Raw genomic sequence first — 27,089 nt, 5'->3', positions numbered from 1 at the left:
CCGAATTGCCCCGGGATTTTGGCACACGCGATCGGATTGTGGCGCATCGGCGCCTGCTTGCATGCAACAGAAATCAGGGGGCGGGCTGTCGGACAACCCGACGGATTCGGACAAACCGCAGGATTTAAAAACGAAATTGTGTTGCAAAATCACCACTTACATGCACCGGGAAGAAGAAGGTGAACTCCAGCGGATCTCAGAGGGAAAGCAACACATGCAGGAAATTGGACGCACGACCTTAGTGAATTGCGGCAGATCCAAATCCTCGTCGGACAACGCACTGCGGGATCGCGACAGGACCGGGTAAGTAAATCTGCCCCAGTGCGACATAAAAGTGGCAAAAACACTTCTTATATACCTGTGTGAGCAGTTTGTATGTTCTTTTATGTGCAAAGTCAGACAGAAAACTGGCACAGCCAGTGTAATAGATCTGGGCCAAAGTGTATAAAGAAGTCAGTGAAAGGTTGTAGAGGAAGTGTCATGGTTTGGGGAATGTTTTCTGCACCAGGAGTTGGGCCTCTCATACAGCTAGATGGTAGAGTGAATGCAAGTGTGTATCAATACTTTCTACAACAACTTGTGGTTCCTTCCTTGAGTTCTTCACTCAAACAGCCAGAAATGTTCATGAAGGACAATGGCCCCTGGCGCAGGAAAACTGGTAAAGCCGTTCGTTGAAACAATTAAACGGCCACAGCCCAGAGTCCTGATCTTCACCCATTGGAAATCCTCTGGAAAGTAGTTGGTGACACAGTTATGGACAAAAACACCCCCAACAGTCACAGAACTGTGAAAGAGACTGGAAGAAAAGTGGAGCAGAATCCCAGAAGAGCCGTGAGAGAGACAAGTGGTGGCCGGCTCTGAAGTCATTCACAGCAAAGTAAAATCTGGAAGTGGGATAAAATATGGATGTAAAAACGTGCACATGCGGTAGCTGCAATGTGCGATATGTAGGTTGTACAACTAGATAAAATAAAACACGTAGAAATGAAAGATCATTTTTCATTAGAAGTTTTTGTTATTAAAAGGCCTAGTTTTTCATTTTTGACCACCTCGATGAACAAAATCTGTAAATTTCTACCCAAATAATCACTGAAACCTTTAAAAAGAGGGTCATTGTAGTGCAGGAGCCTTCAGTGTAGTAATAGGTAAGTGAACCCTATGGGAACCCATGTCGTCTGATAAAGTAAAACTGGGTTCTGCTTCAGAAGACACCAACCAATAAGAGAATGTCATAGAGTATTCTCTAGACAAAGATTATATAAAAATCTGAAAATATAGTGGACGAGCCCTTTAAGTAATATCTACAGGTAGCCAGAAGGACCACAATACATCAGAAGTGTCAGAGCTTTGCATTACCTGCCCCAGCATTTTCCAGCGCGCTCTAGCGGCCCCCTGCCTGCCCCTGCCCGCCGCTCTCCCCTGTGGCTCCTGCGCTGTGTCTGTCACCGATGCTTCTCCATCACCTCGGCTCATACTTTGTTCTCTCTCCATATTCCAATAACCGGCTATTTTTTTTTTCCTTGCCCGCCCGCCTGTCAAAAGGAACCCGGCGACTTCCGAAAACAAACAACACGCGATGCGCTGCTAACCCCGCCCCTGTCCCTAACCGACCAACCAGCGCTCAAGGTCTCGTTAAATGCCGGAAACTGAAGCTTTTCTTCTTTCACGTCATCAGAAGGGGACGCACCCACGTGTGTACAGGTTGTCTATGGTACAGTGGACTGTGTGGGTTTTTTTTTTTTTTGTTTTTTTTTACTGTTTTTATGTTAGAGGGCGGCGGTTGTATGCGGTAACGCTGCGTTTGATCATTTGCTCTGAAAAAAAAAATGCTTAAAAACGGAGCGGGGCGCAGTGTAAAGGTTACTTCAGATCATAGAATAGTTGTACTGTGTGGATTACTGCACATCGATTACCCCACTTTCTAGATGTACTGTAAAGAATCCTACATGTTTAGTAAGAGTGTGCACTTTGTGATTAAAGCGGTCGTTTACACGGGTTATCTATTTTCTTTTTTCTAGTATGGCTGTTTTTTTTTTTTTTGTTTGTTTTTTTTAAGTTTAGGCACATTCACACTACTGTTTAAACCTCTGTTCCTTACGACTGTAACAAAAAAAAATAACGTAAGTGACTACGGTCCTGAACAGGCTCAAGTAGAAGGGGCAGCAAGCAATTTACTGGTGATAATCTGCTCCAAAGGATCCAGAGATTTATGGTTACTTCACTGTGTCCACACCATGCTACTAAAAATACCATAATCACCTACAATAAATATAGTTGGCACCTCCTAATTACTATATCCAGAACGCCCATTTTAACTTATTCAGCAGCCCTTTTACAAATTCAGGTGTTAAAGGAAATCTACCATTTGACTTGATGCATTATTAAGCAAACATACCGTGAGACTGCTGTAGCTACACTGATGCAGGATAATATTTTGGTTAGCTGAGTGGTTTTGCTGATATAACGTTATGGTAATGAAGCTCTGTCGCTTCTATGGCTCCTTTAGCGCTTGGTTCAGGGCTTGTCCTAGCAGGAGAGTTTTTCATTGCAGAAGAGGATGGGTTGTGCCTGAAGGCAAAATAATCAAATGCTGCACCATCCCCTAGCTGCTGTGTACGAGTGATCCAGCTCAGGTTGATTAATCCTGTCTTGTCTAACCTCCATTCGTAATACCAAGCTCTCGTGTGTTATATATTTGTCAGCCAGTCTGATCCAGCTTTCCCAAGGTCCTGAATGTTATAATTGTTTTGTTTTTTTTCAACAAAACCACTCGGCACCGGGATTAACCGAGATATGATCCTGCATCAGTGTAGCTACACCATTCTCAAGGTATGTTTGCTTCATAATGCATCAAATCAAATGGTAGCTTTCTAAAGAGAAGAAAAGAAACCTTATGTGCTACGGGGCTTCCACCTTTTCCAGTAGTCGAACATCCGGTGCAGGTGACTCTGTATGTGATGTCATTGCGCCTGTGACAGGAAGCTGACATCCTGTACACTCCTCTGTGAAATGTTACCTCACTTTGCTATATCTTACACTGTATACAAGTCGTGCGCTAAGGAGGATCTGGGTCATTCACCAGCTGGTTAAAGGAAACTTACCATTTGATTTGATGCAGCGAGACTGCTGTATCTACACCAGTCTTGGTTAATCCCTGTGCTGAGTGGTTTTGCTGAAAAAACAGATATAACATTATGATAATGAAGCTCTGTCGCTTCTATGGCTCCTTCAGTGCTTGCCTCTACACTTCTCCTAGCATGTGAGTTTTTCTCTGCAGCAGATGATTATGCAATCACTGTTCTCCCTGCCAGACAGAATTATCAATTGCTGCACCATCCCCAGCTGCTGTGTATGAGTATCTAGCTCAGGCTGATTAGTAATGTCTTGACTAACCTCCATTTGTAATACCAAGCTCCCATGTGAAATGTGTTTGTCAGCCAGTCTAATCCAGCTTTCCCATGAATGTTATAATTGTTTTTTCAGCAAAACCACACGGCACCAGGATTTGATCCTGCATCAGTGTAGCTACAGCAGTCTCCAGGTACGTTTGCTTCATAATGCATCAAATCAAATGTTAGGTTTCCTTTAAGGGTGGCCCTAAAAAGAAGAAAAAAACATTCTCCTGCTCCCCTTGTGTGCTACGGGGCTTCCACCTTTTCCAGTAGTCAGACGTCTGGCGCAGTTGACACGGTATGTGATGTCATTGCGCCTGTGGCAGGAAGCTGACATTCTGTACACTCCTCTGTGAAATGTTACCTCAATGTACACAAGTCCTGCGCTAAGGAGGATCTCGGTCGCCCACCAGCTGGCGTTTGGTTAAATGTCCTTCTCTATGCTACTACTTTATTAGGCTTCATACACCCCAACATTGTTTTTGACCATATACTACAGTTTTTCCTGGTCCTATGCCTGTTTGTGTTGGGTTGGGCTCTCCCATATGGGTCTAGGGCAGTGATGGCTAACCTATGGCACTGGTGCCAGAGGTGGCACTCGGAGCCCTCTCTGTGGGCACTCAGGCCATCACCAGAGATGACTCCATGTGCTTCCTACAGTCCCAGACAGCCCAGGACTTGCTGTGCACAGAGCTATTTTAAAGTGACAGCGTTACCTGGGACTATTTTCTGCTTTATTAGTGTCCTCAGGTGCTGGTATCAATGAAAACTGTGACAGAGAAGGGAGTATAAATCACAAATTGAATTTCTGTGTTGGCACTTTGCGATAAATAAGCGGGTCTTTGTTGTTGTTTGGGCACTCGGCCTCTTAAAGGTTTGCCATCACTGGTCTATGGCAATGTGAAGAATACTGAGGCACAGTTGTTATCCCTGTTCCATCCATATTTACAGATCTAGATCTATTTATAGCTAAGAGTCTTATACCCATTCAAACTGTTGGGACAAGCTAGTGACATCATTTGCCAGCCATCTTCTCTTTTTTTTTTTTTTTGCTAAAAATCCGATTCTTATAGTATTAGATTAAAAACTATTTGTTTTTGTCGCTTCTATGTGCAATAAATGTATTCTCCAGTGAGAAGGGGGGTTATAGAAACCTTCAGTGCTCAGATCCCTGTTGTTTAAAAAGTTGATGATGGATTGTTGCATTAAAGGTGTGAGGGAATCTAATCCATTTTTGAATCTGTTCTTCTACCGTGATAAACCAGGGACGCTTACTCATTGAGACTGTGGGGACTATTTTTGAATGAAAGCTACAACAGTATTGGTTGGTTTCCTTTGCACCAATCTTAAATCACTCTACAAATCGATCATCCACAGAAATGCATATATTAAAATTTGCTCTGTTTTTAATTTTATTTTCCAACCTAGTAATCTCATATCCGTTGTGCCAAGTCATGAAGATTCGGTTACTTGCAAGATCTGTAACCTGCTTTCTCTGTAGATGTGGGACCCCATTTAGGACTGGAGAGAACAATCGTTTTTTTATGTCCTGGAGCAATGGTCGCCTTACTGGTTATCACAGGGACTGGGCCCCCAGCAAATCAATGAGGGGAATGTGCTCCTGGCAGGTAAATATCTGTGTACAATATATTTACAGTGTACTTAGCTTGAATCAATAATCCAGTGTTTGTACATGACTATTATCTGACTTGTAGTCTGTATTTTTCTAGAAGTTTTTCCCCTGCAGGCTCTGCCTTTCATCCACAGGTGTCTCAGAGCTCCTGTTTGTAGACTAGCTGCTATGATGTCTCCCATACACTGCACACAAAAAGCGCCTTGCATGGTGCAGAATTGCTGACTTTCAGTCTTGAGAGTAGCAAGTGCACAGACACGCCCGCTCACCCACTTTGCGTTTCTCCAGACCCGCTTGGTGTGGAGGTGTCGTAAAGAGGGAAATAATCACAATTACTAATGGTCCACTAGTAATTGTGATTATTTCAGGGCTTGTATGCCAGAAAACTGGTTACCAATCCTGATAAATATTCCCATATAACTTTTCAGTGTAAATGTTTGTTTTGGGTGGAACAGGAAAAGAGCCAGATAAGCGTGGAAAGAACCATAAAAACAACTAAAGTAAGGACTACAGTTTGTAGGATGATATAGTTACTATTTAAAGGAAATCTACCACCAGGATGAAGGATTGTAGATCAAGCACACTTGCATGCTGGTGTGGCCCCCTCTGGTAGGAGCCACTCTTATTTAAAGAGGACCTGTCACCAGATTTTGACCACCCTGACTAACAATGCCTGCTGATAAAGGGTTACAAGTCCTCCCCATATCACCTAAAATAAGCTGCCAGTGGGGAACTGTACCTTAATTACAAATGGTTTTCTGATTTGCAAATTGGCTTTTGTGACTCATGAATGGTATCTGTGACTCTTCTCTCTCTGACTGGCCCGCTGCTGTGATTTCATGTGGTCACATAGGTGCATGGGGTACAGTTTGCTGTAAGTTAATTGTTAAGAGGCTAAAGGACCTGAGATGTCACTCTGGTCACATGACATGAACAGTGACCAGTAAGGAGACATAAGGCATGGTGAAGATTAGATGGGGGGGGTTGACCGAGCAGGATACACCCCCTCTTCGATGCCAGGTATTGTAAGGTAAAAACGGTGATTTATGGCAATGTAAGTGAAACAAATTTTAGCTGAAAGAAAGGTGTTAGTTATTAGAGCTCTATAGAAACCTGTCACTGGCTGTATATGTGGAAATGTGGTTACAGGTTCCCTTTTAAGCTTCTTTGTTTTTACAAAAGAAGGCTTTAATAATAATGAAAATGGGTTCAGTTAACAGGTATGGGGCCTGGAGCCCCGCCGGCTCATTTGCAAAACGTAAAGCTAATTTTTTTTCATAAAAAGCTGAAAGAAGGGCAGATCCTTCCAGGGGACTCACACCAGCACTTACAGTGGGGAAAAAGTACTTCGTCAGCCCCCAATTGAGCAAGTTCTCCTACTTAAAAAGATGAGAAACTTGTAAGTAACGTCATCGGTAGAACCTCAACTATGAGAGACTAAATGTGAAGACAAATCCAGAAAACCACATTGTCTGATTTTTGTGAAAGAATTTATTTGTAAATTATGGTGGAAAATAAGTACCGTGTATACTCGTGTATAAGCCGAGTTTTTCAGCACAAAAAATGTGCTGAAAAACGTCCCCTCGGCTTATACACGAGTCTATTACCCCCAAAAAAATACCCACTTAAAAAAAATAAAATTAAATACTCTCCCTCCTTACCGATGTCCCCAATGTCAGCGCGTCCCGTCTTCTTTCTTCTCCGCGGCTCCTCTTCTCTCTTCTATCATCGACGCGGCCATGTTTTCTTCATGGCCGCGCATACTATGACGTCAGCAGCGGCCGCGTCATAGTATGCGCCTGCTGGAAGAAAACAGGGGCGCGAGAAGAGTGAAGAGGAGCCGCGGAGAAGAAAGAAGACGGGACGCGCTGACATCGGGGACATCGGTAAGTCGCGCCGACATCGGAGGGTGAGCATTTAAGTTTATTTTTTTAAGGGCCGTCGGGGCAGGCTGTATACTTCTGGGGGCAGTGCTGTATACTTCTAGGGGCAGGCTGTATACTACTGGGGGCAGTGCTGTATACTACTGGGGGCAGTGCTGTATACTACTGGGGGCAGTGCTGTATACTACTGGGGGCAGTGCTGTATACTACTGGGGGCAGTGCTGTATACTACTAGGGGCAGGCTGTATACTACTAGGGGCAGGCTGTATACTACTAGGGGCAGGCTGTATACTACTGGGGGGCAGGCTGTATACTACAGGGGGGGCTGCTGTATACTACAGGGGGGGCTGCTGTATACTACAGGGGGGGCTTGCTGTATACTACAGGGGGGGCTTGCTGTATACTACAGGGGGGGCTTGCTGTATACTACTAGGGGCTTGCTGTATACTAGGGGCTTGCTGTATACTACTGGGGGGCTGCTGTATTCTTCTGGGGGCTGGCAGGCTGTATACTACTGGGGGGGTTTGACCAATGCATTTCCCACCCTCGGCTTATACTCGAGTCAGTAGTTTTTCCCAGTTTTGGTGGTAAAATTAGGGGTCTCGGCTTATACTCGGGTCGGCTTATACTCGAGTATATACGGTATTTGGTCACCTACAAATATGCTCACAGACCTGTAACTTCTTCTGTAAGAGGCTCCTGTGTCCTCCTCTCATTACCTGTAGTAATGGCTCCTGTGTCCTCCTCTCATTACCTGTAGTAATGGCTCCTCTGTCCTCCTCTCATTACCTGTAGTAATTGCTCCTGCGTCCTCCTCTCATTACCTGTAGTAATGGCTCCTCTGTCCTCCTCTCATTACCTGTAGTAATGGCTCCTCTGTCCTCCTCTCATTACCTGTAGTAATGGCTCCTGTGTCCTCCTCTCATTACCTGTAGTAATGGCTCCTGTGTCCTCCTCTCATTACCTGTAGTAATGGCTCCTCTGTCCTCCTCTCATTACCTGTAGGAATGGCTCCTCTGTCCTCCTCTCATTACCTGTAGGAATGGCTCCTCTGTCCTCCTCTCATTACCTGTAGGAATGGCTCCTCTGTCCTCCTCTCATTACCTGTAGGAATGGCTCCTCTGTCCTCCTCCCCTCATTACCTGTAGGAATGGCTCCTCTGTCCTCCTCTCATTACCTGTAGGAATGGCTCCTCTGTCCTCCTCTCATTACCTGTAGTAATGGCTCCTCTGTCCTCCTCTCATTACCTGTAGTAATGGCTCCTCTGTCCTCCTCTCATTACCTGTAGTAATGGCTCCTCTGTCCTCCTCTCATTACCTGTAGTAATGGCTCCTGCGTCCTCCCCTCATTACCTGTAGTAATGGCTCCTGTGTCCTCCCCTCATTACCTGTAGTAATGGCTCCTCTGTCCTCCTCTCATTACCTGTAGCAATGGCTCCTGTGTCCTCCTCTCATTACCTGTAGCAATGGCTCCTGTGTCCTCCTCTCATTACCTGTAGTAATGGCTCCTCTGTCCTCCTCTCATTACCTGTAGTAATGGCTCCTCTGTCCTCCTCTCATTACCTGTAGTAATGGCTCCTCTGTCCTCCTCCCCTCATTACCTGTAGTAATGGCTCCTCTGTCCTCCTCTCATTACCTGTAGTAATGGCTCCTCTGTCCTCCTCTCATTACCTGTAGGAATGGCTCCTCTGTCCTCCTCTCATTACCTGTAGGAATGGCTCCTCTGTCCTCCTCTCATTACCTGTAGGAATGGCTCCTGTGTCCTCCTCTCATTACCTGTAGTAATGGCTCCTCTGTCCTCCCCTCATTACCTGTAGTAATGGCTCCTCTGTCCTCCTCTCATTACCTGTAGTAATGGCTCCTCTGTCCTCCCCTCATTACCTGTAGTAATTGCTCCTCTGTCCTCCCCTCAATACCTGTAGTAATGGCTCCTCTGTCCTCCTCTCATTACCTGTAGTAATGGCTCTTCTGTCCTCCTCTCATTACCTGTAGGAATGGCTCCTCTGTCCTCCCCTCATTACCTGTAGGAATGGCTCCTCTGTCCTCCCCTCATTACCTGTAGGAATGGCTCCTCTGTCCTCCCCTCATAACCTGTAGGAATGGCTCCTGTGTCCTCCTCTCATTACCTTTCGGAATGGCTCCTCTGTCCTCCTCTCATTACCTTTCGGAATGGCTCCTCTGTCCTCCTCTCATTACCTTTCGGAATGGCTCCTCTGTCCTCCCCTCATTACCTGTAGTAATTGCTCCTCTGTCCTCCTCTCATTACCTGTAGGAATGGCTCCTCTGTCCTCCTCTCATTACCTGTAGGAATGGCTCCTCTGTCCTCCTCTCATTACCTGTAGGAATGGCTCCTCTGTCCTCCTCTCATTACCTGTAGGAATGGCTCCTCTGTCCTCCTCTCATTATCTGTAGTAATGGCTCCTCTGTCCTCCTCTCATTACCTGTAGTAATTGCTCCTCTGTCCTCCTCTCATTATCTGTAGTAATGGCTCCTCTGTCCTCCTCTCATTACCTGTAGTAATGGCTCCTGTGTCCTCCCCTCATTACCTGTAGTAATGGCTCCTCTGTCCTCCTCTCATTACCTGTAGGAATGGCTCCTCTGTCCTCCTCTCATTATCTGTAGTAATGGCTCCTCTGTCCTCCTCTCATTACCTGTAGTAATTGCTCCTCTGTCCTCCTCTCATTATCTGTAGTAATGGCTCCTGTGTCCTCCTCTCATTACCTGTAGTAATGGCTCCTCTGTCCTCCTCTCATTACCTGTAGTAATGGCTCCTCTGTCCTCCTCTCATTACCTGTAGGAATGGCTCCTCTGTCCTCCTCTCATTATCTGTAGTAATGGCTCCTCTGTCCTCCTCTCATTACCTGTAGTAATTGCTCCTCTGTCCTCCTCTCATTATCTGTAGTAATGGCTCCTCTGTCCTCCTCTCATTACCTGTAGTAATGGCTCCTGTGTCCTCCCCTCATTACCTGTAGTAATGGCTCCTCTGTCCTCCTCTCATTACCTGTAGGAATGGCTCCTCTGTCCTCCCCTCATTACCTGTAGGAATGGCTCCTCTGTCCTCCCCTCATAACCTGTAGTAATGGCTCCTGTGTCCTCCTCTCATTACCTGTAGTAATGGCTCCTCTGTCCTCCTCTCATTACCTGTAGTAATGGCTCCTCTGTCCTCCTCTCATTACCTGTAGTAATGGCTCCTGTGTCCTCCCCTCATTACCTGTAGTAATGGCTCCTCTGTCCTCCTCTCATTACCTGTAGTAATGGCTCCTCTGTCCTCCTCTCATTACCTGTAGTAATGGCTCCTGTGTCCTCCCCTCATTACCTGTAGTAATGGCTCCTCTGTCCTCCTCTCATTACCTGTAGGAATGGCTCCTCTGTCCTCCTCTCATTACCTGTAGTAATGGCTCCTCTGTCCTCCTCTCATTACCTGTAGTAATGGCTCCTCTGTCCTCCCCTCATTACCTGTAGGAATGGCTCCTCTGTCCTCCCCTCATTACCTGTAGTAATGGCTCCTGTGTCCTCCCCTCATTACCTGTAGTAATGGCTCCTGTGTCCTCCTCTCATTACCTGTAGGAATGGCTCCTCTGTCCTCCTCTCATTACCTGTAGGAATGGCTCCTCTGTCCTCCTCTCATTACCTGTAGGAATGGCTCCTCTGTCCTCCTCTCATTACCTGTAGGAATGGCTCCTCTGTCCTCCTCTCATTACCTGTAGGAATGGCTCCTCTGTCCTCCTCTCATTACCTGTAGGAATGGCTCCTCTGTCCTCATCTCCTCCATGTTTCTAGAACATTGTCTGTATTGAGCACCTCAGGGATGTTATGTGTAGGTTAACGTTATCTAAAACATTAGTGTCTGACTATGATGATCTCAATTTTTTAAAATATGACAGACCATGCTACATTGTGAACGGAAGCGATGGGAGGCGGCCTGTGTGACGTACAAAGAGCTGAATAAAGTTATGGAGAAACGGCTTGAAGACATGCATCAGAAGTGTCCCCCCAGAACCGAGCGCAGTGCAGTGAGTAAGGATTCACATGTACGAAAGCCACATGAAACTGCTTTGGGAATCGAAGTACCGAAAATTTTGATCCTATGGACTGAAGATATTTCATATCACTACTGACAATAGATGATGTCACAGCTTCTCTCCTCCCCCTCCCTGTACAATGACCTCTATACAGATAACGCTGACCCATCATTACATCACTACTGACAATAGATGATGTCACAGCTTATCTCCTCCTCCTCCCTGTACAATGACCTCTATATAGATAACACTGACCCATCATTACATCACTACTGACAATAGATGATGTCACAGCTTATCTCCTCCTCCTCCCTGTACAATGACCTCTATACAGATAACGCTGACCCATCATTACATCACTACTGACAATAGATGATGTCACAGCTTATCTCCTCCTCCTCCCTGTACAATGACCTCTATATAGATAACACTGACCCATCATTACATCACTACTGACAATAGATGATATCACAGCTTATCCCCTCCCCCTCCCTGTACAATGACCTCTATATAGATAACACTGACCCATCATTACATCACTACTGACAATAGATGATGTCACAGCTTATCTCCTCCTCCCTGTACAATGACCTCTATATACCTAACACTGACCCATCATTACATCACTACTGACAATAGATGATGTCACAGCTTATCTCCTCCTCCCTGTACTATGACCTCTATATAGATAACACTGACCCATCATTACATCACTACTGACAATAGATGATGTCACAGCTTATCTCCTCCCCCTCCCTGTACAATGACCTCTATATAGATAACACTGACCCATCATTACATCACTACTGACAATAGATGATGTCACAGCTTATCCTCTCCCCCTCCCTGTACAATGACCTCTATATAGATAACACTGACCCATCATTACATCACTACTGACAATAGATGATGTCACAGCTTATCCTCTCCCCCTCCCTGTACAATGACCTCTATATAGATAACACTGACCCATCATTACATCACTACTGACAATAGGTGATGTCACAGCTTATCTCCTCCCCCTCCCTGTACAATGTCCTTTATATAGATAACACTGACCCATCAATTACATCACTACTGACAATAGATGATGTCACAGCTTATCTCCTCCTCCCTGTACAATGACCTCTATATAGATAACACTGACCCATCATTACATCACTACTGACAATAGATGATGTCACACACTGTACATGTGGACTTTGATTTTAACCTGTGGACCAATTTTCATTCAGGCAATGATTTTTGTTTCTTATTTGAATGTAAAGCAGGAAGGCATTGGTGACCAGACATATTTGTGGATTTCTCTATTTGCAGATTAAATGTGGAGAGTACCTGTATTTTGAGGAAGATTCTCGTATCTGCCGATTTCATGAAAACATTGGTAACGTCATAACTTGTACTCATTCGGTTTTTCGCTTGTCCAGTATTAGAAAAATATGGCTCCTTTCTTCTAAAAAAACAACGCCACCCCTCTCCATAGGCTGTGTGTGGTATTGCAGCTCTATTCATATTCATTATCCATGGCTCCTTCCTTCTTAAAAGAACTTTTAAAATTTAGCTTGGAAGACTGAAAGGCTAATGGGGCGTTACCAGAGCCCCTCTGTGCTGTATTTTCATAGGCTGTTACACTGTCTCCACTTCGCCCTTACCACTTTCCTCTTCCGGATGTGATCTTGCGTAGCAGTAGTGGGGAAGTGCTCCTGTACAGTGTGACAGCTTGTGAATCTACAGCAAGGAGACTGGCTGTAATGATGTTTCCTATACACTGCACATATGAAGCAGAATCTCCTCTACCTTCTAACTATACATTTATCCTAAAACTTCCTTTCTCTAATGTTCTAAGTTCTTCTATGTCTCTGCCCTCCCAACAGACCTGTCATGTTTATATGTTCCTTTACTATTCTGGACTCTTTACAGGTGAAGATAGCATTCAGATACTATTCAGTCCTGAAGACACTGGGTTACAGGATTATCAAATCCAGCGAATCCGGGTTTCTCCTGCTCAGACTTATATGACTGTGACACTGAAGGGTTTGCATCGTGAAGAGTCCACCTGTGTAGTGGTGAGAGTGGAGGGACAGCCGCTCGTAGTATGCACTATACCAAAGGTGTTCAGTTGTGGTAAGTAATGTCTGGTGACTATGGAGTCTGCATCAGCTTCCTAAGAGAACTTGTCAGTAGTTTTGACCATACTGACAGCATTAGGGATTTGCCCTGGAGATTTGTGTAATCTTTGTGTGTTTTGTTAGTAGCAGCAGGACTGTGAAAAACTGTCCCCCTCCAAGTACAATGGAGATGTGTTCTCTTAATGCCCTGCAGGGTGTGTTTCCGTTTCTGTAGAAGCCACTCAGAACCCACAGAGTTAAAGGGTTAATCACTTTTTAATAAATATCTTCAATTAGACAGGTCTCTGCATGTATATATACCTGTGTCTCCTTTTGAGAGCTTCGGTCTTTCCCTGTTCTCGCCATGCTGCCCTCTGCATACACACACAACTTCCTCTCTTTTATTGCTCCAGGCAATTTGTGTAGCATCACCCACTGTGTCTCTTTTCATTGTCCGTCCTCACTAACAGATACTGCAAGAAGGGAGGGGGAGGGAGCAGGATGTGTCATATCTCTCCTACTACAGCTCCTCCTATTCATCAGAGCCCAGGTGTGTAAACAAAGAATCACAGAGAGTCTGCACACAGCACAAAAGTAAGTAGCAGGAGTGCTGAATCACTTTATGTACATTCGGGGATTATCCATAAGGCAGTAAAGTTACGTGGGCAATTTATGTAATAGTGGCCAAGCCCTGAGTTGTTGGTCAGTTTAAAGCAGTCAGTCACACCTTGTACACTTGGTAAAGCTTTAGTCCTGCTGCTGCTAACATACAAAAAAATTGGTAAAATCTCTCTCCCAGGCCGATACTGGCTGCATCTTTGTTTGGTCTGAGCTGCTGACAGGTTCCTTTCAAATACTGGTGCAGCCAATGTAATCTGACGATAGATGTAAGTGTATATCGGTTGTATAGGGGCATCTGTTACTGCATATGCTATCATCGTCTGAGTGTCCGCTCTTCTCTGCAGAGTGGACTACGGATAATGTCTTACTTTACACGAGACAGGATAATCTACAGTGCCGTACTGTGTATGCAAGAGAATTCGGTGGAGAAGATACAACCAGACTCGTTTATCATGAGAAGGATCCCAGGTAATTGCAGAGGAATGCTGCCTTATAGAAAACTAAATGTAGGAAGCTCACTAAATAAAGCTGTAAGACAACTGGCTGCAGCAGGAACCTCCCCCCTACATTTGTAAAAATCTACAAGCTGTAAGACAACTGGCTGCAGCAGGAACCTCCCCTCATTTGTGAAGTCGGCATTGTAATAATTCAAAATTTGCATAAACAAACCCCCACAACTTTCTGCTGTTCTAGTACTGCTGTTTTGGTCCTCCACCGTAATTTTTGTTTATCTTGTCTTGATAACAATATGATGGTAAAATGTTGTTTTGTGCCCCTGCATTCATTGTGTCTATAAACTAAAACTTTTTCAGGTTTTTCGTTGACCTATATATGACCAGAGACCACCACTTCCTCACCATCAATAGTAATAGTAAATCTTCTTCAGAGGTCTGGCTTATTGACTGTAGGACCCCTTACAACACCCCATCCCTGGTACAGACCCGGCTGCCTGGTGTTATATATCACGTGGAGCACAAACATGGCTGTCTCTATATTCTCACAACATACGGAGATCCTGCAGAGTACAAGGTGAGGTCTGCATGCAAGATGGATCTCTCTGGTGCCTCAGCTCTAATCCTCTCTAGTGGCTGGCCCCGCCTCTGCTCCTCCCCGGGGGCTGGCCCCGCCTCTGCTCCTCCCCGGGGGCTGGCCCCGCCTCTGCTCCTCCCCGGGGGCTGGCCCCGCCTCTGCTCCTCCCCGGGGGCTGGCCACTACACCACTTTTTTTTTTTTTTTTTTTCCCTCCTATACAACTTATTATTTATTACACACACAACCAGAATATTATAATACATATTTTTTGGTATCTAAATGGGGTGCACTGTATATGTATCTACCTTCTGATTATTATGTTTTTGGAGTGTCTCTGTCTAACCTGACTTTTTCGTTTTTGGTGAAGTTGATGAAGTCTCCCCTGAATAGCGATGTCCATCAGTGGAAGTCTATTTACAATTTGCCTGCAAAATCCCGAATGCTTGACATGGAGATGTTGGAGGATTATTGTGTGATGTTCCGGAGACAGAATAATGAGCTGTGCCTGGATGTGATTGACCTCTCCATAGACTCTGTTACTCGCACTGTAAAGGTACGTTATTAGTCATCTCCCGTACATTATGTGTGAAGAGAATGTATTTCAAGTTTTTTCATTTTTTAATTAAGATAAATTTTTATTTGTGGGCTGTAATTGTAGTTTTTTGTTATACTGCCTTCACTATCTGTGAGAATATCCACTGTGTCTCTAGAAGATATATGCCACCCATCTTCCTCCTGCTTGTAAGAGACTCCTAGTTCTCGGGAGCACTACGCATGTGCGAGAGCTACGGCAAGCCAGAGTGTCTTCTGATTGAAAGGGCGAGGTGGGCAGTTCATAGGGGAAAAAAACGGGTGGAAATGGCCGGAAGGAGGCGGGGTTGCTTGACTGCATGGTCAACCTACCCCACCTCCCTGACTCCATGATAAATTTCCTTTCTTGGTACCATTCTTACCCTATTAAAGGGAAGATTTATTTTACTCAAATTGATAGATCCGTGATAAATTGTAAGTGCAGTTTGTCCAATACATGAAATCCAATCTTGCCTACAAATCCTACTGTAATGTGTTATTTCCTCTGTATATAAACAGGTTACTGCCCCTTGGCTAGTATGAGAAGTCATATTTAAAGATCTAGTTTTCATATATATTTCAATGTGTGGGCAGATTAGTTACCACTTCTTTTTATTGTTTTTAGTGCTCAGTGCTCTGTTTTTTGTTGTTGTACGAATGATCCACATCCTCTGGACTCATACGATCTGTTTGCAAAAAAGCAACATGAAGCTTGGTTTGACTATTATAATAATATAATATTACAGTAGTACTAGTATAATATAGGGTGGGGGGGGTGTACACAGCAATGAGACAGAGTTTGTGGGACAAGCCAGAAGGAGGCACATGCAAGGCATTATGGGGCTTGTTGGAAATTGCCTTCAACCATAAATCCTGTGAACCAACCCACGTTCTCTGGTGTTAGGCTCTAATCAGTGAGGGGAAAATAGCCGAGTATGTTTGAAAACTAAAAAAATGAAGATCTGCCAGATAATTTTTGGCCAATTTGATAGATGCATGATAAATTTATCAGCTTGCCCAAAGCGTAAAATACTTATCCAATGTTACCTACAAATGCTACTGTCACTTTCCACGAAGATCCAAATCAATGCCATGCCATGATAGGCCCCTTATTTACCTGTTAGTCAAAAGTCGTTTTTAACTCTGTGTGTGTGTGTGTGTGTGTGTGTGTGTGTGTGTGTATGTATATATGTATGTATATATAATATATATATTATAAAAATTAAAGTAATTTTATCGTCCTTCATGACTCCTGTGGTGAATATATATAAATAATGTCTGTGCCCGCTTCGTGTCCTTATTTTGTGACTCCCCCGGCCCCTTTTTTATATTACAATTTTTTTTTAATGGTCCAAAAGGAATAGAATGCAATCAATTATTTTTTTTTTTTTTTTAGAATTTTTTTCTTTTTACGTTGTGTTGAATTATGTTTAGGTGAGAGAGGAGAATGGAAGTTGCAGCTTGCAGAGAATGAATACTGATTTCTTCCTATTTTTTTTCCCCTCCCCGCCTTGAGAATCCGACACATAATAGCTACAAACCACCAAGTGTACATGTGCCAAGAAAAGAGGTTATTGTGTCGCTCAATGGTTTTTCTTCAGCTTTCTCCGATCCAAGGCAACAATTTCAAGTGACTAAATGCTAACGAGCACAAGATCGCTAGCTGGAATCAAACTGGCTACATTACAAGAGCGAGCCGGCCAAGGGCGTATAATCGGGGGCAGAGAGGGGGGAGATAATGGGAGCGAATAGAATTACTTGCCGAATATAATATTCTTTAACTGCAATGGAATATTTTCAGAAGCCACATTTTTACCCCTAAAAGCATCGCTGTACTCTAAAAATCATAGTGGTTGACCGTAGATTAACGTTACGTGTATTTCTCATCCTATATTGGAACGCTCTGATTGAGGAAGCGTCAAGTTTTTCTCACACAAGTCAGATGTTCTACAGGTAAAAACAAAAAGTATTAAAGGGCAACTCTGGGCAAAGGAAATCCACTATTAAAGCCCATCATGATAAACCAGGGACATAACCACAGTCACGGTGCCTGGATCTATGAGTAATCTTCTTATATTTGTTATTCATGGCCTCCTTCCTTCTAAAATCAACTTATAAAATTATGCTCCGTGTGGCGTTACCAGGCTATTGGGAAGGAGCACTTCTTCCCCTGCTCCCACAGAACTTCTCACACAGTGGGAGAAGGGAAGTGCTCCAGCACAGTGCAACAGCCTGTGAAGCTCCAGTATGCAGGATCTCTAGTAACGCCCCAGAGCCCTTCTGTCTCATTAGCATAATTATAAAAGTTGATTTTGGAAGGAAGGCAGTCATGGGTAACAAATATTAAAAGATTACAAATAGATCCAGGCACCGTGACTGTGGTAATGTCCCTGGTTGATCATGATGGATTTTGATGATAAATTTTTGACCAATCGCCAGTGCACAATGCAGAACGGTCTACATTTTATTGCCCCATATAATTTTCGTGTTAGTTCTTTTAATCTGCTAAATAAAATGGCCCTGTGAGGTATCTGTTTGTGTTATTTCATGATAGCCAAGAGGCGGAAAAGCTTTGCTTTCTTTGGGGTTGTGTCTGTTACAGGTTACTGCCCCTTGGCTAGTACGAGAGAAGTCAATTTTAAAGATCTGGTGGTCATATGTATATTTGAATGGGTGTGCCGATTACAATTACAGCTTCTTATTATTGTGCTCTGCTTTTGAAGGGAGGACATGCAAGGCATTATGGGGCTTGTAGGAAAATGCTTTCAAGCATGAATCCTCTGAACCTACCCAGTTTCTTGGCTTTACTCAGTGAGGTGGGAAATGGGAATATGTGAATGGGGCACTTGAAAGAAGTAGTTCATGAAAAGCAATGCCTCCATATAATAAGAATAATATTTTTTTATTTATATAGCACCATCATATTCCGCAACGCTGTACAGATCATGGGGTACATACAAGTCCATGCCATTTCTTTATGGTGTTTCGGTTGGTGACCCCCTTGAGATATTACATAACCCCTCTGAAAGAAATAATGAAGGCCAAACAAATTATATATAAATATATTAACCGAATAGAGACAGAGGGTACTTTTTAGGACTTTCATAGCGTAGAAGCCCTGAAATTGCAAATGGTAGTGTGTTGCTAGCACTTGTGATATTTTTTTTCCCCTTTCTGCCAACTCTACGCTGGGGGCATGGAGGGGCGTGAAAGGAGGCGCAGCCTACGGGGGAGCTCTCTGCAGCCGACAACTTTTCATGCGAGGACGGAGCCTCATGGTGTATCATGCTGTGTCGTGGGGGGGGGGGGGGCGCTATCGTATGCCAGAACATGATAAATACCCCCCATAATGAGAGAAGAGCGCTTCTGTAACGGTCACACAGAGTCTCTATGGGAAGAGTCCGGAGGGAGGAGTCTGTGGACCCTCTGGACCACCGCGGGAGATGGCACTAGCCGCAACCAAGTACCAGAGTCTAAGTGGCACACTGGTCTTGACCAGAGCCCGCCGCAAAGCGGGATTGTCTTTCTGCCACCAAGTCGTTCCACGGGTGCGACTAGGCCCACGGTGGCTGACAGGGATGTAAGGCACAGTCCGAGCCTGGGGTGACAGCAGGAAAGCCGCTTATAAGGATGAGCTGGAACTCACGGCAGGCAGCAGCTGGCACAGGACCCAGGAGGGCGGGAACGGAGAGGTCCTTGGAGGAGAGTTGGAGGCGTCTGAGAACGCTGGAAGACCGGGAGCGTCTGGAATCGATGATGGGCTTTCTTTTTCAGCAGGAACCGCTGAGGTGTGGAAACCTTGGAAGTTCCATGAAGAATGCTGAAACAATGCTGAAGATCCGGCGGGGAGTGAAGGGAGGTGCCAGATTATAAGGGCGAGGCCAGGTTAGCAGAACCAGTCTGGAGGACGCTCGCCATTTAAGTCTGGACGAGTCGGCGCGCGCCGTAGTCGGACAAACCTGCACGGGACCGAGGCAGAATCAGGAGCCAAGAGAGGCAAGTCCTGGCTGAGGGACGGGGACAGGCCACACAACGGAGCACGGGTGATCCACGACATGGATCACGGGAGCACCTGTGACCGCTTCTTTAAGGACAACTGCCCCCCGATTACAGGCATTACAGATGATGATCGGTAGCTGACTGACCTCGCCATACATTGGCAGCCTGTTCACTTTCAGCGAGTCGAAGAGTAAACATTTTTTTTTTTTTTCCCCCTTTTTATTTTCATAGATGAATTGTGACTTTAAATATCACTTCTCAGCACAAATTTAATTTGACAAGAAAATCACGACTTGTTTCCTAGTTTTTGCTTTTTAATTGAAATAGTGATTGAATTTCATTATAGTGTTTAAATAAAAAGGTTATTAACAAGTTGAGTGCAGTGAACCATTCCAGCTCCGACTCTGTCATCCGGCGTTTTGTTCTGCAAGCGTAAGGCTTTTCTTTTCCTCTGATATCCGTATATATAATTATCATATGAATTGAGGTGAAGCTGCTTTCCAGATTAATCTATCGTAGGTAGACAGGGATTTTGTATGGGGGTGGGGAGAAACAATGAATTTTCCTAATTAAAATATGTCAATTTTTTTTTTTTTTTTAATTTTCCTACTTCTCCAGCTTCCATGGTGGGCCTGTGCCGTACAAACCGATTTTCACCCGGAGGACGGGTCAAACACGATCGGCTTTTACCTGGAATCTCCGGTACATCCCCCGGTTATGTTTGCCTATTCTGTATTAGACAACATATTGTCCGTAGAAGCCGATTACAACCCAGAGAGAAGCGAGACTTGTCACGTGATGCGAAGCCGTGCCCAGAGCAAGGTCTGCATTGACTCTTTTAAAACGTTGTTTTGAAAAACGGTAAAACTGTTGAACTTTCTCTAATTTGCAGCCCGTAATGTTGTTTTATCAAGTATTGTATATGTTACGGATATTTGATGTAAACTCCGTGACCAAGTACAGAACAGCATATATTCTACTGCTGCCTCCCACTGAGTTGATTTTTTTTTTTTTTTTTTTTTTTTTTTTTCTTTTATGGACTTTTGAAACCTTTTTTAGAATTGTACCTTTTTCTATTGTATTTCTGGTGACAGGATGGAACTCTGGTGCCAGTTACTTTGTTTTATAAGGTGGACAATGGACTCAAAGAGAGACCCCTACTAGTTCACGTCTATGGGGCCTATGGCATGGATTTGAATATGACCTTTAAGCCTGAGAAGAAACTGCTCGTTGAAGATGGATGGATATTGGCCTACTGTCATGTAAGGTAACCGAAACAAAAATGGTTTGCGGACAAAATGAAAGCTCTGTAATAAAAATAAAATAAAATTCTAATAGAATTCTGTGGCCAAACATTTTTGAAGCTGGAAGAGTTATTAAATATTAAAAGGTCTTTCTAGTTTCATTGGGAATTCTTGTGTTCTCGGGGTTCCTCCAGCCTTCCATCATACTCTACCTTTCATGATCTTTGGTTTATGGTCTCATTACCGTAAATGTGAAAAACCACTTGGTCATCGGGCCACTGCTGAACGTTCCCTTTCTTGGTTGGTTGGTCTTACCGTCTGCCTATTCCAGCAACATGGCAGCAGATGGGCTGGGATCCTGTGACCACCAAGGCTAGTGAAAGGCATCACCCAATGATGTTTGTTTGAAAGCTTGAAGCATAAGGAACATAGAGACCAAAGTATTCCGTTGGTCTAGAACTTCTGAGGGTGCCATGACTGGTCTCGGTGGTCACAGGATGGTGGTGTCACTGCTGAGCATTGACTTTCCTTGCTGAGGTAAAATAAATACTCAACCTGCAGCAAATCCTTGTGCCAATGACGTGGCTTCCGTCCTGTCCGATAATGGGTCCTACCAGACCAGGTGTGGCCAGGATAATTCTGATTTTGGTGAATGGTTGCAACGGTCATGGGCCGTTCTCCAGCACTTCCAGTCTAGTTTTTGTAAATTCTATGTCATCCACCCTATAGCTGGGCTCTGAATATTATGCATTTTTCCATTCCATTATTTCCTTTCTTTGCTTCATCCATTCCCGGCCTTGCCGTGTCTCTTTCCAGAGGTGGCGGAGAACTGGGCAGTGACTGGCATAAACGGGGTATCCTGGAGAAGAAGCAGAATGGCCTCGATGACCTGGAAGCTTGTATTGTTCACATCCATGAGCAGGGGTTTTCCCGACCCTCTCAGACAGCTTTGGAAGCCACCAGTGCCGGGGGAGTCCTGGCAGGAGCCCTCTACAATTGTAGGCCATGGCTGTTCCAAGCGATGGTCCTGGAGGTAATAACATGTTGTTGTATTCAGAAGTTTTGATCTATATTAAAGTAGTTTACCAAGATCAAGCTAAATTTGAGAAATCGCATGAAATTATGATTGCACCGTTTTCTTCAACAGGCGCCGTTCCTTGATGTCCTGAATACGATGATGGACCAGTCTCTACCGCTGACCATTGAGGAGCAAGAAGAATGGGGCAGTCCTCAGACTGACTTACAACACTACAGGGCAATGCAGGCTTATTGTCCACTGCTGAATATCACTCCACAGGTAGGAGCAGTGCTGGAACGGGTGTTGTACCATTCACAACTTCCTCACCATCCCAGACCGGTGATTGTTAAAAGGAATCTGTCAGCAGTGTTGCCCATACAAAGCTGCAGGCAGTGTTGACTACTGTCCTGGAGAGTCATGTTACCATACCTTTTATGTGTTATGTTAAAAGCAGCAGGACAAATTTGATTCATATTCTGGGATTGTGGCTTTTAAAATGCACTGCAGGGGTGTTTCCTCACACTGCTGTGCTCCTGGCTCTCTGCATAAAACTGCACCACAGCCTTTTCCTTTAGAGTACAATCTATACAGGCTTCTGCTTGAATACTGCAAAAGTCAAAGGGAGGGTGTGGAGCAATTTAATGCAGTGAGCATGGAGCACAGCAGTGTGAGTGCAAGTGAAGCTACAATTCTGGAATTGTATAGTATAATTTGTTCTGCTCCTCTATCCACTTGTATTGACTTTACCTTCCCCAGATTGTGACAGGGTCGTTTCTCCTAGCGGCAATGCTATAACAATTTGGGTCATTAGAAGGCGACCCACGTCAGCCGCTCCCTAGAGTTATTCCAAGAATGTGTCCCCCTGCCCGGGGTTGTTACTTACACATCCCCCTACAGATTGATGCAATTTCTGTGTCTGACACCCATAGGTGTCTCCCTCTCCCACTGCTCTGCCCCTGTGTCAGTCTTCACTCAAGTTCTGGTTTTCTATTCATGAATTGCCAAGCTTAGAATAAGTGGTCACTGTCTACTTCCTATCCCTTTCAGCAAGTGATTATGGGAGAGAATTTTAATAAATGCTTGCAGATATGAGACTGCAGCTCTGGATGTGACTGAAGTATCAGAGATGATATATCAGCAGTTTGATACTCCAGCCACGTCCAGAGCTGCAGTCTTCTGAGATGATATAATGGCTGATAGATGATTGCAGCTCTGGATGTGACTGGGATATGAGAGACTAACTAATGAGATATAAAACACCTGCTCTGGATGTGACTGGAGTATCAGAATATATATTGGCAAGGATAACGCCACAACTGTGTGACTGGAGTATCAGAGTTGATCTAATGTCTCTACAACAATGTTGGCTATGGAACGCAATCAAAATCATATAAACGTACTCAAAAGCTGTCTTTGGCTACATTCTCATGGCCGTATGCAAGCACAGGACTGGGCGGAGAAAGAAGGGGGCGTGAACGGTCTGTGCTCTCTGCATCGCGATGAGGTGCCATTGTGCGGCTAGATCACAGCCCCCATTACTGTTGTGTGAATGAGGTCTTCTAAGAATGTTCTTCACTGTCTATAGCACCCAATCAGAGCTCATATTAATGACCTGTAAAAAGAAGACCAAAATGGAAGCTGAGCTGTGATTGGTTGCTTTCCAGGCTAACTGCTCCAACGGCGTATTTAGCACTTTGTGAAAGCTTAGGGGGGGGGGGGGTTGAACGCAAAATAAATTTGTGGAACATAAAATTTTAAGTTCCCAAAGTCGTCAAAATTGCCAAAATGGAGGAACTAACATCATTTTTTTTTTTGTATTTTTTTTGTTTTTCTGTAGAGTTATCCCTCCATCCTGATCACGGCTTATGAGAACGATCAGCGGGTTCCAGTACATGGATTATTGCGGTATGTGAAGGCGCTCAGGACGGCGGCGCTCTGCCATTTCCGCACATCAGATTTACCAGGTGAGGAGAATTCTGCCAGGGAACCTGAAGACTTGACTAATTCTGGTTACTAAACTTCCATTATTACCTTTCTACCAAAAAAATTAAAGTTTCAAAAATTTAGTGTTGTATCTTTTTCTTTGCATTTTTCCTTACGGAAATAATATGAATAACTTGACAAGTGGCAAACATTCTCCTTGCCAAGGAGGAGTGTCCCTTCTCATAGGGATAATGTCCAATAAGCACAGATGAGACGGACGGGACGGACACGCACTTTTGACCTAAAAGAATATAAAGGATTCCGACAATTCCAAAAAATTCCCTTTTTCTTGTATTTTAACTATTTGATCTTCTGCTCTTTGATTAAATGTTTAAGTCGTTTTTGAATTTTAAATTGGAACTTGGAAACAAACCTTAAAAAAAATCATTTTATACTGTGTGTGGTAGTGATTTTTACCAAAATTATGGCAATATTTGATAAAATGTAAGAATGATGTTGCGGTTTTTCAGATTGGAGGATGCCAAACATATTACTGGCCGTCCATCCTGGGGGCAGTCACTGTGATTCGTTGTCTTGGGAAGATTCCTTGAAGAAGGTAACGTGTTGTATTTCTCTACTTGTACATATCGGGAGGGGATTTGGCTTTTTTTTTTTTTTTCAAAACTTTCACCAACCTTCTCTTTTTTAATAGTTCTTTTCCCACTGATTCTCGAGCAGTTGACTTTTTCTTTATAGACTGTACCGTTCCCAAGATATCAATGTTGCTAGTTTAGGTTCAAACCTATCAACTGGGTGGAGCCAGGCTGCCTCCTCCCACCCAAGATCACCCATTTTACAGTAAGGAGCCTAATTAGCATAGTTTCAGCACCCTTTGTAGTGTTTAGACACTCCTCTGTCAGTTGAGTTGTCCATGGCTGTAACCGACAGCCAGGCTCCACCTATCTGTAAAGATCAGAAAATAAAATAATGAACTTTTTTTTAAATGCTGAAGGCTAGAGATCTATGCCAAGATCATTGTAGATCCACCCATTTAAGGATTGGATGAGCCTAAGTTGATGAGGGGGGGGGGTTTGAAAGGTCCTAGGTGCCTGAAGTAAAAATTTAAAAAGGTTGTATCGTTAATAATATTATCCCCCTATCTACAAGATATGGGATAAATGTGTGATCATGGGGGTCTCTACTGTAGGACACCGCCTAATCGTCAGAACGGTCGTCGCATATAAAACTGAACGGCCACGGACTTCTGAGTTTCTCCGGACACAGGTCTACGACCTAGCATTTCCTCCTCTTACTATGATTTGGATACTTAGCTACTTTTGCCTCTTGGTTTCTGTTCTAATGTATGGGGTTCTTCTCTTTCTATTTGTTCTTGTAACCTGTTGTACCCCTTTTTTTGGGTGAACCCACTATTATTGCAGCTTGGCTCTACCTTTGTCCTGAAAAACTGAATGTTTGCGTTTGATCAGCATATCTGAGTCTAGGTATGGCTGTTAGTATTCTATACTTGCCTTTCGTGAGGAAATTGCATTTACATGTTCTGTGCTGACCTGTGGCCGCATGTGGATCTTTGTTCTCAGGCTCTGATCTACTTGGTTTTGTATATGTGTATTTGTACACTTTTTAAGTGATTTAAAAAAAAGAACATGCATGTGTGACAATTTTGTGTATCATAATAAAGTTTTAGACTTTTTTTTGCCTTTACACACTTGCCTTTTCTCTTTTTGGTTTAAGGACTTCTGATTTTCGGTCTATCCGGTAGTCCCGTAGAAGTTGGTAGATCACAGGACCGAGCTCTAGTAAATTCTGTAGAACTCCCAGACCAGAAGTTCCCATGCCACAGAACAGTTCAGGCGATTCCCCCGTTGATCTTTGGTGGAGGAGGGTAGTCCAACAGCGATCTCCTACCTTGCGGTTAGGGGACATATATATTATAAATTGCACATCCCCTTGTAAGGAAATATATTATTTAAAAAAAAAAAAAAAAAACCCTACAGATAATCACCTCCGCTCCTCTTCATCTTGATCCTGGTGCTGGTATTCTCTAATCTTTTCTGGAATCACCTGGAAAAGAAACTTGGCAGCCCGTAGTATGGGGATGAGATGTCCGGCAGTCTGGGCTGCTAATTATGCACGCTGGGAGTGGGAAGTAACGGCATGAAGGGAGCATACATAATTAGCTTAGGTGAAGAGGAGCGCAGGTGAGTGTTTGTTTTTTGGTATATTTTCCTTTTTAAGCATGGAACTGTTTCTGTCTGGTGTAGATTGCTTGATAATTGTGGGCTGGAATGTTTCGTTGACGATCTATCGCTTTCATCACCATTCTATTATTATAATTGTATGTATTATTTTTTCAGTTTTGTTTTTTTTTTTTTTTTTCAGGTGGCCTCTCATCTATCTTTCCTACACAAAGAGCTAAAACTTGAGGAGTAAATAAAACTGAGAAAATCTAGAAATTGACATAACTACTAATCCTCCTCTCAGCGTGACTCCTCTAAGGCAATAAATGACTCTACTCAACTCGTTTGCATATGTCTTAGGAGGAGGATTTTCATAGGTAAATGGGTGAGATTTCAGATGAGAACGAATTCTGGAAAGGACATTTCATCCACCCACCTAAGTGGGCTGGCAATTTACTGTGGTAAATTGTGGCGACCGATAGGCGGCCATATGTAATCCAGGACCGGTGGTGCCCATGCACTTGAATAAAGACCTGGAATGTTATTTAGATGCGAGGCCGGACTCTGTCACATTATCATTTATAGTGTATTTGTCCTAAATGATGGATTCATTCATATACAGTCAGTGTGTGGTAAATGTACTGAGGGGGAGAACGCTTGTATCCAGCGCGGCTCGTCCCATTAGACGGCTTCCTGCAGGCGCGGCGCTGTATGTTATTATAATACATTAGCGCATTCTGCAGACTTACATTATTCATGTTGTTTTTCTTACTTTGCAGATTTATTAATGCAGTTTTTTTAAGACTCTGCAGAGTGTATCCTTGTCCTCTTTGGAGAGAAATGTAAGAGCTGCCCAAAATGTATTTCACCAAGTATTGGGGCTTAGCCAGCGCACACATGAGATTACTTCACATCCATGTGGCAGATATTGTCCGCAAAGCAGGTTATGGCTTTTCATGGCACAACCCCTTCTATCTGTAATAGGTTTTCAAATGATAGATGTGTTCTCTTTACACATAATAACCAACATTGTAATGGAGGGCCATGCGGGAAACTGCGCACACACCTTGTAATGGAGGGTCATGTGGGAGACTGCACATGCACACCTTGTAATGGAGGGCCATGTGGGAGACTGCACATACACACCTTGTAATGGAGGGCCATGCGGGAGACTGCACATACACACCTTGTAATGGAGGGCCATGCGGGAGACTGCACATACACACCTTGTAATGGAGGGCCATGCGGGAGACTGCACATACACACCTTGTAATGGAGGGCCATGCGGGAGACTGCACATATACACTTTGTAATGGAGGGCCATGCAGGAAACTGCACATATACACTTTGTAATGGAGGGCCATGCAGGAAACTGCACATATACACTTTGTAATGGAGGGCCATGCAGGAAACTGCACATATACACCTTCTAATGGATGGCCATGCGG

The 27,089-nt window shown here is 44.0% G+C and overlaps 2 protein-coding genes across 8 annotated transcripts in view; one reads left to right on the top strand and one right to left on the bottom strand.

The window, feature by feature from the left end:
* The window catches only part of CAMKMT (calmodulin-lysine N-methyltransferase), a 265,839-nt gene extending 264,348 nt beyond the window's left edge, over positions 1-1,491 (bottom strand). For all 4 annotated transcript variants that reach the window (XM_072140279.1, XM_072140281.1, XM_072140280.1 and 1 more), the window contains exon 1: positions 1,357-1,491. In XM_072140279.1, coding sequence (XP_071996380.1) covers positions 1,357-1,491 — 135 coding nt within the window. The remainder of the gene's footprint in view (positions 1-1,356) is intronic.
* PREPL (prolyl endopeptidase like) lies at positions 1,449-26,897 on the top strand. Of its 4 annotated transcripts, none has more exons than XM_072140277.1 (16): positions 1,672-1,711; positions 3,484-3,541; positions 4,821-5,020; positions 10,792-10,920; positions 12,247-12,313; positions 12,850-13,053; positions 14,003-14,126; positions 14,471-14,687; positions 15,057-15,242; positions 19,877-20,080; positions 20,353-20,525; positions 21,319-21,535; positions 21,650-21,799; positions 23,358-23,484; positions 23,974-24,059; positions 25,844-26,897. In XM_072140277.1, the coding sequence occupies exons 3-16, from the start codon at positions 4,847-4,849 to the stop codon at positions 25,892-25,894; spliced, it is 2,109 nt and encodes a 702-aa protein (XP_071996378.1). In that variant the 5' UTR covers positions 1,672-1,711; positions 3,484-3,541; positions 4,821-4,846; the 3' UTR covers positions 25,895-26,897. The 4 variants fall into 4 exon arrangements, with proteins under 4 accessions (XP_071996376.1, XP_071996377.1, XP_071996378.1 ...); XM_072140278.1 differs by having other exon boundaries at positions 1,677-1,701; XM_072140275.1 differs by lacking the exon at positions 3,484-3,541 and having other exon boundaries at positions 1,449-1,701.
* The last annotated feature ends 192 nt before the right edge of the window (positions 26,898-27,089 follow it).

The sequence above is a fragment of the Engystomops pustulosus genome, chromosome 3 (assembly GCF_040894005.1).
Source record: "Engystomops pustulosus chromosome 3, aEngPut4.maternal, whole genome shotgun sequence".
Lineage (NCBI taxonomy): Eukaryota > Metazoa > Chordata > Amphibia > Anura > Leptodactylidae > Engystomops > Engystomops pustulosus.
This window is presented reverse-complemented; position numbering and strand designations above follow the sequence as displayed.